At 39.1% G+C, this 12,959-nt stretch overlaps 1 protein-coding gene across 9 annotated transcripts in view; it reads right to left on the reverse strand.

The window, feature by feature from the left end:
• The window catches only part of HAPLN1 (hyaluronan and proteoglycan link protein 1), a 97,500-nt gene that overhangs the window by 38,003 nt on the left and 46,538 nt on the right, over positions 1 to 12,959 (reverse strand). For all 9 annotated transcript variants that reach the window (XM_024104515.3, XM_024104514.3, XM_042855862.2 and 6 more), the window contains one exon: positions 11,093 to 11,216. In XM_024104515.3, the coding sequence (XP_023960283.2) occupies positions 11,093 to 11,189 (97 nt within the window). In that variant the 5' untranslated portion in view covers positions 11,190 to 11,216. The remainder of the gene's footprint in view (positions 1 to 11,092; positions 11,217 to 12,959) is intronic.

A 12,959-nucleotide genomic window follows, 5' to 3' on the forward strand; every position in this document is an offset into this window, starting at 1 on the left:
AATTTGTTCAATTGGATTATGGTTTTAAAGTTTCTTAAGAGAAAAACAAAACATTTAACAGTACTTTGGATTGTGAGCTATCGCTTGCTTTGTCAGACATCTATTTTTCTATCAGTTGGACTACACTGAACAATCGGTAATAGTTTTGTTTTCGCCTCCTCCTTTAGATTTTCCTTCTGCCTCTGTGCTCTCTCCTAGAGTAGGGAACTGCCACTTTTTAGCTGAGTCATACTCTTTCTTATAACAAATAAACGAGGAAGGGGCCAGCAAATGCAATAGTGGATGTCACATGGGCTTGAGGAATATGCACTGATATCATTCCCTCTAATGAGTGTGAATCCTGCTTTTTCAGATGAAGGACTTCTGGCCGCAAAAGCTCATGAGAAAAGGGAAAAAGTAGAAACAGCTTGCAAAGAACCTGGTATATCCAGGTACTGGCTGCCAGAGGGAAAGGAGTTGCTGCTGCACCTATCCTCAAGCTCATGTTGGCTGGCCTCTTGCTCTTCCATCTCGGAACCAAGCGGTCAGAGCTGTTGTGAAGGTTGATCTGCTCAGTTGAACATTGCCTGTTGGAACTATGTAGAGCAGCAGCACCCAAATTCTGCCCACTCCCCCCACCCCAAATTAACTGTATTTCAAAATGTATATTGGTCGAGCAAAGGGGCTATTGACAAGTGCACAGGAAGGGGCATCGGAGGAAACATGACTCTTAGGATACCTCTACACAGAGCTGGAGGTGTAATTTCCAGCTTGGATAGACTTACAAGTGGTAGCTCTGATTGAGCTAGCAGGTTAAAAATAGAAGTGCAGCAGCGGCGGTGCTAGCAACAGGATGGGCTAGTTGCCCCTCCTATGATCCCATCTGCAACCCTAGGTAAGAAATTACATCTCCTGCTCTAGCATGCAAATCGCCTCACTGTCTCCCTTGTCTGACCTGAATAGCTCTGTGTAGCTCGAAAGGTGCCTCTTTCAGCAACAGATAAAATATATTACCTCACCCACCTTGTCTCTGCCATACAAGTAGCACTCTTGTTCCCATCATTGCTATCACTATGCATACACCTCCCCCCTTGACTTCAATAGGATTCCCAGGCGGATTACTAGCAGACTGATTTATTAACACACTGCTTGACCTCTCAGTTTAGTTGCACCTGCTGGTTTATTGACTATATTAGCTCAAATTCTGCCCTCAATGCACATTAATAGCTTTCAGTGATTCTTACTGGCTTCTACACGAGAACAGAATTTAGCCCATTATGACTAACGGCATATCAGCTTTGGGAAATTATGAGAATATTGCAGACCAGAAGGCAAGAGTCTGGACAGTATGTAGACACCATTCATGCTGCTAGCTGTGGCCCTTGTCAAATGGTCTTTGTCAGATTTTATCCATCAAAAATTATTCAGAATCTAATGGTTGCAATGCCACTCAACATGGTAAGTAAGCATAAGCCAGAGTTGAAGGGAAGAACGTACAGTCCAACTACAAAATATGTGAATAGTGGAAGAAAACCACAATTTTAAGAATTTTTCCTTCAGCTATACTGAGTGTGTTTTGTCAGGTAGATTATTTTTACTGCCTACATGATCTATAGTTTCAGCTTCCGGGTACTATTTTGCTTCCAATGGTAGAATATCCATGGAGTTATTAGCTTGATTTGATTCCTGCTTTCAACAGCTTTGCTATTCTGTTATATGATTTGAGCATAACCTTAGTCTTAAAATATTATCACTTGCTCCTCAGATAGGGCAACAAAGTGGGCCATATTGCATTTATTCAAGGATTCAGTCATTACAAAGGTAACACTAATCAGCCATTATATCTAGGGAATATTGGTACTAATAAGACTACATGAGAGTATCTGAAGTGAAGAATCTGTGGTAGTGACAAATTTTTAACACAAAACATGAAGAATTATGCATGGAAACTTTTTTTCTCCTGTGTTTTTGTTTTGTTTTTTGGCGAAACACCTCTCTAAATTTGTTGTCCGGCCAACACAAGCTTTTTTGTACTTATTTGGCTGAAACACCAACTACACTTCATTTGTATCAAGAGAGAGCAAAATACATAAGTGTCAAAGTTGTATTCTTCCAGCTCGAAATTTGTCAGGAAAATTATTTCCCACACATTATTTTTGTAAGTATTAATGCCAGATATGAGCCTCTGATGCACAGTATCTCATCATCTAGTCATATAAATCTGGGTTGAAAGTTCACATAAAACTATTCCAATCAACAATGCTATGGCACTCTGTACCTCAGAGTAGCACCCGGGAACACCCATATTCACCACTGTCATATAATTAGGATATGTTTTGTACAAAGTTTGCCTTGTGAGGTATCATTTTAAAAGTCTTGATCTGGTGAACATTAATATCCTATTGAATTGTAAAAAGAACAGGAGTACTTGTGGCACCTTAGAGACTAACAACTTTATTTGAGCGTAAGCTTTCGTGGGCTACATCCCACTTCTTCGATACATAGAATGGAACATATATTGAGGAGAGATATATACACTCATGCTCATGCTCTCTGTATGTGTGTGTATATATCTCTCCTCAATATATGTTCCATTCTATGCATCCGAAGAAGTGGGATGTAGCCCACGAAAGCTTACGCTCAAATAAAGTTGTTAGTCTCTAAGGTGCCACAAGTACTCCTGTTCTTTTTGCGGATGCAGACTAACACGGCTGCTACTCTGAAACCTATTGAATTGTATATGCTATCATTGTATGTGAAGTTATGAAGTTTTGCTTATGTGTGTGTTACTGAAATACGTTGTGAGGTTGGGAACACACACAACCCACCTTTCAGGTACAACAATGGAGTAGCCAGACAGCGGTTAATGGCTCATCAATGCCCCTCAAGGAAAGAATCCGCTATCTTGGGCTGCCCTTGAGCATAGACTGACAACTTGGCCAAATTAGGTGATGGATCTGTTATCTGGATAAATATGCACTAGGGGTTTAAGATCAGATGGCCCTTTAGTGATGACTTGTATTCAAGTATTATATAGTGAACTATTAGTTTGCATCAGATTGCCCGTAATTTAGATTATTGTAAACTTTTTTGGTAATATTATGAAAAGAAATCAGATAAGTATTCAGTTCAATTAAATGCAGCAAACGCAAGAAAAATGAGGTAGAAGCATGAAGGATTAATAGAGATATTCTTCTTGCTATTGATCTGTGTTGAGATTTTCTTGTCTGAGTAAGGACTGCTGGGAAACAGTTGGCCATGGGAGGGCAGAGCTAGGCCTGAGAGATTTGCTGCAGAGAGCCTACATTGGGGCCATAGAGACCACTACAGAATCAGGGTTCTTCTCCCCACCCCGTTCCTCCCAGACAAAAGAGCAAAGCACTTCAGGTCAGTATGGTAATTCTGAAAGTTGCCAGTATCAGATACTTTGTATTGTGGCTCTGGCTGCCGACAGCCCCTCACTAGCTGAGCGCCTTATTGTGAGGAAGGGGGAGCTCTGGGTGCAGAGGACCTCTCCATACATAGAAATGTTGCCTATTCTTGGTTGATTAATATGTCTTTCTTTTTCAAAATACATCAAATTTGCAAGTTTGCTGCTTACATTGTGGTGTACACAACAGAAAACTTGCTACTGTACATGTAGAGGGTGTACTCTTTATACAAAGGGTAGAGAAATTATGCTTAACATTAACTTTAAATCACAACTGTTCAAGAAAAAGCTACAGCATGGGCCTAGCCAAACAAGTCCCATGTATTCTCTCCCCAGGGCTTTCTTGTTTGTTTTTTAAATCTTGCACAAATTGGATGCATATGTTTAAGCTTCCCATCACCCTTAAGGAATTAAGTTGGCAGTTAGTGCATTAGCTGAGTCAACTCTGTTTATTGCGAGTATTTCTTCTCTCTAATAGATATCCTGGGTCTTTGAATTATTACACAGCAAGTGGCACTTTGAATGGGTTCAAAAGATACCCAAAAGTGAGTGTTGGGGGAAATCATAGTTTTCCTTATTTGCAGTTTCTCAGAGTCCCTATGGGTTTGTCTTTGTACAAAAATTATACTGCTTTAACTATGCCAGTATAGTTAAATCTGTACAGTCCTCCCAGTGTGGAGATGGTTACACCAGTATAGGGGTGCTTATACTGCTATAGCTTGTTTCTGTAAATGTAGGCCTAGTCTACACACAGTTTTATACCAATTTAACTATGTTGGTTACAGATCTGATTTTCCCCCCATGAGCATTCAATTGGTATAATCCCTAGTGTGGACACAGGTGTACCAGTATAAACGTGACTATGCCAGTTTAGCTTACTCTCCTATATTTCCATTATCTTTATTCCAGTATAGTTAATAGCAGTACGGTTTTGTGTGTAGACCAGGGATCAGCAACCTTTCAGAAGTGATGTGCCGAGTCTTCATTTATTCACTCTAATTTAAGGTTTCGCGTGCCAGTAATACATTTTAACATTTTTAGAAGGTCTCTTTCTATAAGTCTATAATATATAACTAAGCTATTGTTGTACGTAAAGTAAATAAGGTTTTTAAAATGTTTAAGAAGCTTCACTTAAAATTAAATTAATATGCAGAGCCCCCCCAAACCAGTGGCCAGGACCCGGGCAGTGTGAGTGCCACTGAAAATCAGCTCATGTGCCACCTTTGGCACGCGTGCCATAGATTGCCTACCCCTGGTGTAGACAAACCCATAGTAGAATAAGCTATACTAGTATAAGGCACATAAATACACATAGACATATAGCCAGTTATTAGGAAGAAACAGGAAATAGTAATGGAGGATTCAACTATTAGAAATATAGATAGTTGGGTTTGTGATGACCAGGAGAACTTCATGGTGAATTGCCTACGAGGTGCGAAGGTTGTGGACCTCTCGAGATAGAATTATGTGCAGTCCTGGGAAGAAACCAGAGGTTGTGGTACATGCAGGTACCAATGATACAGGGACAGGTAGGAGAGAAGTCATGGAGGCCAAATTTAGGCTTTTAGGTAAGAGATTGCAGTCCAGGATCTCCATGGTGCATTCTTTGAAATGGTACCAGTTCCACATGCAGTTAGACAGGCAGAACTGCCAGGTTTCAATGTGTGGATGAGACAATGGTGTTTGGATTAGAGATTTAGGAACTGGGCTCCACCAAATCAAAATGGAACTGGGCTCCACCAGGAACTGGGCTCCACCAAATCAAAATGGAACCAGATTGCTGGCATGTAAAATTTAATAGGTTATAGAGGAGTTGTTAAACTAAGGGCTGGGGGAAAAGCCAGCAGGTGCCAAGTAGCATATGGTTCAGAAAGATACATCCCTTGGAGAAGGAATTATTAAAGGGGATACTCTATATCCTAGTAAAGAGAAGAGGATAAATTAATAAAGCACAGGTAGGAACAAAAGAGAAAAACAAAAAAAGTCCCATTCAATTACATTACATGAAGACAGACAACTAAATATTGACAAATTTTATAAGCGCTTATATAAAAATGCAAGAAGTCTAAATATTAAAATGGGTGAACTTGAGTACCTGGTATTAAATGATTATATTGATATAACAGGCATCACAGAAACTTAGTGAAATGATGATAATTCAATGGGACATAGTAACATCATGGTACAAAATATGTAGGAATGACAGAGTAGGTCATGCTTGTGCGGGAATGGTATATATATGAAAGAAAGCATGGAGTCAAATATAGTGAAAGTCTTAAATGAATCAAACTGCACCATAGAATCTCTATGGATAGAAATTCCATGCTTGAATAATAAGAGTATAGCAGTAGGAATATACACTGACCACCTGACCAGGATGGTGATGGTGACTGAAATGGGGATTAGAGAGTCTACACAAACAGAAACCTCAATAACAACGAGGGATTTCAACTTTCCCCATATTGACTGGGTACATGTCACCTCAGGATGCAGAGATAAAATTTCTAGACTCTATTAATTAATGCTTCTCGGAGCAGCTGACCCTGGAACCCACAAGGGGAGAGGCAATTGTTGATTTAGTCCTAAATGGCACACAGGATCTGATCCAAGAGGTGAATTTAGCTGAACCACTCAGTAACAGCAACCATAATGTAATTAAATTTAACATCCTTGAAGGAGGGAAATACAAAGAAACCCACTACAGTAGCACTTAACTTCAGAAATGGAACTGCACAAAAATGAGACTAGTTAAACTGAAATTAAAAGGAACAATCACAAGAATGAAATCCCTGCAAACAGCATAGAAACTTTTAAAAAACTATCATAATAGAGGCTCAAATTATATGTAAACCCCAAATAAAAAAATGGTAAGAGGACCAATAGAATGCCACCAGGGCAAAACAGAGTACAAGAGGCCATTTGAGACAAAAAAAATCCTTTAAAAACTGGAAGTCAAATCCTACTGAGGAAAATAGAAAGGAGCATAAACTCTGGCAAGTCAAGTATAATTAGGCAGGCCAAAAAATAATTTGAAGAGCAACTAGCTAAAGACACAAGAACTAAACAGCAAAAAAATATTTAAGTACAACAGAAGCAGAAAGCCTGTCAAACAATCAGTGTGGCCACTGGGCGATCGAGGTGCTAAAGGAGCACTTAAGGAAGACAAGGCTATTGTGGAGAAGCTACATGAATTCTTTGCATCGGCCTTCACTGCAGAGGATTTAATTTGAGGGAGATTCCCACACCTGAGCCTTTTTTTTTAGGTGACTAATCTGATGAACTGTCCCAGACTGAAGTGCCAATAGAGGAGGTTTTGGAACAAATTGATAAATTAAACAGTAATAAGTCACCAGGGCCAGATGGTATTCACCTAAGAGTTCTGCAATTTCATATTGAGTTCCTTTGGAACTACTGTGGTATGTAACCTATCGCTTAAATCAGCCTCTGTACCAGATGACTGGCAGATAGCTAACATGACACAAATTTTTAAAAAAGGTTCCAGAGGTGATCCTGGCAATAATAAGCCAGTAAACCTAACTTCAGTATCAGGCAGATTGGTTGAAACTATAGTAAAGTACAGAATTATCGGACATGTAGATGAATACAATACACTGGGAAAGAGTGAACACAGCTTTTGTAAAGGGAAATCATGCCTCGCCAATCTTCAAGAATTCTTTGAGGGGTCATCAGACATGTGGACAAGGATGATCCAGTGGACTTAGTATACTTGGACTTTCAGAAAACTTTTGATAAGGTCCCTCATTAATCGTTCTTAAGCAAACTAAGCAGTCATGGGAGAAGAGGGAAGGTCCTCTCATGGATTAGTAACTGGTTAAAAGACAGGAAACAAAGGGTAGGAATAAACATAGGAATAAACGGTCAGTTTTCACAGCGGAGAGAGGTAAATAGCAGGGTCAACCCAGGAGCTATACTGGGACCAGTGCTTTTCAACATGATCTGGAAAAAGGGGTAAACGGTGAAGTGGAAAAATTTGTAGATGATACAAAAGAAAGGACGTCCAAAGCAAACTGTGAAGAGTTACAAAGGGATCTCACAAAACTAGCTCAAGAAATTTGCAAGGCCAGCTTTTCTGATGAACAGGGTAGCCTGCCGTGAACCAGAATCCATAGAACTTCTGTGGCTTTTGCAGTTTTTCGTAGAGCAAACCACATTTAATACTTTGAGCCTTGGTTTGGGGAACCCCGGAGAGTGATGTTGTGCTTTGGAACCTTTATAAATGAAGGAACTTCTCAAATTCAGAATCAAGAACCGAGTCCTGCAAGATGCTGAGTGACTTCCCCTCTCAGTAGGAAATAAAAGGGGCTCGGCACCTTACAGGATTGGATTGGAAGCATGCAAAAGTTGTGTGTGTGCAGACCAGGCCTAGAAAACACTGTCTGTGCCTTGTGTCCGTTAATGAAAAAATATTGGGACAGCAAATCATTTAAGAATTTTAATTAAATTGAAAATTTTTCAATACCATTTATTTTCTGACCTCAAAATCTCTGCTAACCCTTGCTTAAATTGAAATATTAGCTCAACTTGCTCATTCTTCATTGTAGAATTCAGAAGTAATGTTACTGGTGGTGAAAGGTGCCAGATCAACAGCCTTGGAGACTGGAGTCTGCTGTCAATGAAGCAGGTAGTACCTGGGTAGCAGTACAACATATTTCCCTACGCTGACTTGCTTCTGAGTCGCAGACCTTTCATGGAGGATCATCTCAAAAGGTAAATTCTCTCTTTTACCAGTTTAATGTGAGGCCTCTAAGATGAAGCAATCAACAATGGGACTAATTAGTGACATTGTGGTGGCATTTTTGTAATGGGGTCATCTGCCTATTAGGAAATAAACTGATAACTCAATGAATAGGCCAGGCTCAGTTATCTGAATTGTGTGATTTTTGGTCACTAATGAGCTGGGACAGAGCTGAACCAAAGACCTACAGGAGAAGAGATGCTCTCTCTAAAGCTATCTCTATAGTGTGTATATTCTATTAGCAGCTTCCTACAATACCGGGCCAAATTCTGCTCTCAGTTATACTAGTATAAATCAGGAGTAGATCCATTGAAGTCAATCAAGTTACACTGAAACCATTGTAATTGTAATACCAGGCCAAATTCTCCTCTCAGTTATATTAGTATAAATCAGGAGTAGATCCACTGAAGTCAATCAAGTTACACTGAAAACATTGTAATTGAGAGAAGAGTCTGGCCCACTATCTTTTGAGATATCTAGTTACATAGTCGATACAGTAACTATTAACATCAGTATCGCAGCTCTCGATTGGCTAGATATGATGCAGTTGCTTGGATTTCCCCATCCTGACTGGGACTTCAATCAGAGTTAGCTGGCTGAACCCACAAAAGACAGAAGGACTGATTCAGCTCTCAGCTATGCCACTGTAAATCCAAAGTAACTCCACTGAAGTAAATGGAGTTATTCTGGATTTTCACCAGCATAACTGAGAGCAGAATTGGCCCAGACATTATGCTGATTGGCTGGGGGAAGCGACAAGAAGAAATAGCAGAGATTATTTCTCGCCCTTTGATTGTAGGGGTATGCCTGACTTTTGTAACTAAAAGTTCACAGCTGAGGGATCCTGTTAAACATTCTGTGCAGTTTCTGGTTCTCAGACAGCAGCAGTAGCCAAGAGCAGTTTTCTTCATCCACAGACAGCTGGAAGGTTGCAACCTTTCCTTTTCAATGTGGACCCTGCTACAGTTATCCAGAACTTTGTAATCTCCAGAGTGGAGTACTCCTGTGCATTGCTCCCTATGATGACAGTACCTGTAAACCTCTCAGAGACTTCAGCTGTGCTGAAGAATGCTGCTGCCTCCATTATTTAGTGGTGCTTTTTGCATGTAGCATTTTACCCATGTGCTCCAGAGCCTGAACTGACTTCCATCTCGTTTCTAGGTCTGCAGTGTAGTTGTCTCTCTCATCAACAGAAATTGGTCCAATAAATGATATTATCTCACCCACCTTCTCTGTGCTCTATACTGACCATTCAGTTCAGATGATATGCAACAGCTAACTAAAGTTGTGTACATCCGCAAGTGGGGTTAGGGCATTTTCAGTGGATGACCCTCAACTGTGAAATTCACTCTCCCACTTGGTCTTAGAGAGCATGAATCAGCTGAACTTCAGGGCTCGTAATAAAGCTGGACTATAATAATTACTCAGGCTTTATTCTGAGGAGGTGAGTTGAGAGCAGAAGAGCTCAGATTTTGTGGGTGGGGAAGAGGTTTAGCAGATGTTTTGCCAGTTTTGAACTATTCTGCTATATCCTTTCATAGACTGAGTTGATTGTATGCAGAGAGACTGACAATAAGTGAATTGTACAGCTTGAAAAATAAACTCAAAGTAGTAGGTGAATAAGCAATTTTAAGAGGTGAAATTTAGGTACAGCTGCCTTTGGTTTTGTTTAAATGTTTGCTTCAGCACTAAGGGTGATCGTCTAAAAATATTAAAAAGTCCAGTGCTATGAAGCAATGAAGTGTTATGATGAGAAAGGAAGACTTATACATTAATTAGACACCAATGTCAAATATAAAATTCACTTTTGGGAATGAATGTTCACTGTCTCACAGTACCATTATGTCTTCAGTTTGATTTGCATATTTCTTTGACCTTCATAGCATGAATTTCTTTACAGTGAAACCAGCTCTCAGTGATTCTTATTTGACCTTGAAGATATAAGGGCCTCGTCCTAATAGGTGCAGAGCACTTACAAATCCCTGGAAAGTCATTGGGAGTTCCAAGTGCTCTGCACCTCTTGGTATCAAGCCTTAACTTGATATTTTACTTTTATAAGAAAGCTCAAATAACATAATTTGATGAGTAGTAAGAAAAAGGCACCAAACTTTTTTTTTCCTCTCCCCCTCACACACACATACACAGAGCAGTAAAACACCACGTTTCTTAATTCTGCAAAATTTATATGTTAGAGCTATTATCTCAGCCAGTGCTAGTAAACATACAAATGAGGGAAGGCAAATCTCTGCCTGTCCTTATGGCATAAATGTCCTGGCTTTCCTCATACAGGATGACCCTCAACAACTGAAGCTGGGACTGAAAAAACATCTGCATTGTGCTGCAGACTCAAATCCTGATATAGCTCTAAGCTTTAGGATTCGAATGAACCCAACAAGATTATGCAGAGGGGCAGCATAACTCTACACATTAATTAGAGCTATGTGGAAGGACATATTTATTTTGGGGTAAGCTACTTTTTCTGATATTTGTGTTGCCTGATTCTGATTTCATTTCACTGTCTTTCTAAGTAATAATCAGCCATTATCATAATCTGTGATGTGAAGATTTGGTATGAGCCAGCCTTAAATCATATTTATGCCATAATAAAGTAAAGCTATTTAAATCTGCTGCAGTTGCTAATTACTTTAGACTGCATTCTATTTTTTTATTTCTATTATTTACTCACAAATTGTTGCAATTATTGACTAACTGCTATTAAAAGTAAGCAATGCAACTTTCATTTTCTGAATTTCTTTAAGAGTATAATAATGCAATAGAACAGAAGAAAAAGGGCTCAATATTAACAGTGTAAAAAAAAAAACAGTCAGTGCAGCAGGACTGAAAATTAAGGAACATTAAGCACAACAATATCTCTGAAGACTATTAATGTATTGGTAATTTCGTTGCATATATCTGTATTTCCTTACCTTGGATGTGAATAATTCTGTCATGCTCCAGAGTGTAGTTGCCAGTATGTTCAGCCCAGCAGATAGAAATCAGCACCAGAAAAAGTAGACTCTTCATTTTTTATAGCCAAAAGAATCTTCTTCACTGTGAGAGCATCACATACAAAAAGGCTTGTGAATTTTGGAAGTCTTTAGTGTTGCACTGCACAACTTGTTACAGCCTGATCATGGTATAACGGGTCTATAAAATATTTAACCCTCTCTGCTGAAAAAGTTACAGTAGCTAGTATTTTAGACATAAAGACTGAAGCTTTTCTCATTAGAGTTACCTATATCCCGTTAAATGAAACTAGAAATCAAACAATATTTAACTCTATCTATGCAGAAGTGCAAATATGAACATATACAAGTACTCATAAACATACATGAAATAAACTACTTGGAAGACCAAAGGTAAGCAATAACTGTGCTTCTAAAAATGTTTTAGTGTACTTTTGATTTTCCAAAACTACTCCATATTGGTCTATTAATGCAAGTAACAATGATCTAATCTATAACCATATACTGTATAATACAAACAAATAAAAATGAATCCTTAGCAAGTAAATAGTATTTTCATGGCTTTTGGCATTTTAGTCCAGGCTGCAAGTTATCTTAGCAAACTGTGTGTTAACTTTACTTGATCCAAACAGAAAAGATGACAGAATATTTGTCAGACATATCACAAAAGGTATATTTTATTTCAGATCCACTTACCATTTTAAAGGGTGCCTAAGTATACAGAGAAATGTTGGGAACCATGCACAAAGTAGGTTAGTTCTATAGGCTACCACTGCAGTTGCCCTGATTGATTTTTCATTCATTTCTACCTAGAATGCTGACGCACTAACTTAGTGTGCCAGGTAGGGTCTCTGCAGTCAGCAGAGCTGAGCGCTGCAGGGAAAATCTCTGCCAGCCTCAGAGTAATAATTAGGCAAATGAAGACCTGAAATAGATAACAAGGCATAAAATACAAGAGGTCTTTTGCAGAGGGTTTAAGCTGATGTACTCTTCAGAGCAATCACTGTTATAACACTGGATTCTCTAAATAGAGGAACATATTCTCAAACTTCGCCTTTCAAGAGACTAGGATTTTTTTTAATAAACTTCAAACAATGAGAATGTTATGAAACAACTACTTATGACATACTTAGTATATTCTTACTGAATATAGCTTACTAATAGAGAAAGCACATTTTATTATCTTGTTTTCTTTTATCAGAACTAGACATGAGTCTGACCTCAAACCCCAGATCCAAACGCCCCCAAACTTAGGGGGGTGCTCACAGTCAGAACCCAGATCAAAATCTGCAAACAGTCTCTATCCCTATAATACACTAGCCCGTGAATGTAAATAAATTACTCATGAACATGAAGATGTTTCGAATCCAGATCCAAATGTGATTTGAGCCTCTCTCTAGTCATAAGCTAACAAGCACAAATAGAGCAACTGTGCTGCTATTTCCCCCCCATAATAGAACTTTCATGTCAGCACTGCTGCAGAATCCTGGGGACAAGAACAAGGGCAGAATATTAACAAACAGGGGTCCAACTGTCCATGGACCCTTACCTTTGATAAAGATAAATGTTAGTGTTATCATGGATTCTAGAGTGAGATGACTTTAAAGTCTGATTTTTGCTTTCTTTAACAATGTTTGATGCATTGGTTCAGTGATCTCTTGGATAGCCTTTGCTGGAGTGGTTCTTATGTTTCCTGGCTGAATTTTTAAAGATGTTTTTCTCTAGTGAAACCCATACGAAACACAGACAGCAATGTTATGCCACCTGCCCTGCCAATTGGTGACTCCCAATGTACTGACAACATTCCCTCTGATACGTACTGAGGTGA

Source organism: Chrysemys picta, chromosome 6, assembly GCF_011386835.1.
Source record: "Chrysemys picta bellii isolate R12L10 chromosome 6, ASM1138683v2, whole genome shotgun sequence".
In the NCBI taxonomy this organism is placed as follows: Eukaryota; Metazoa; Chordata; order Testudines; family Emydidae; genus Chrysemys; species Chrysemys picta.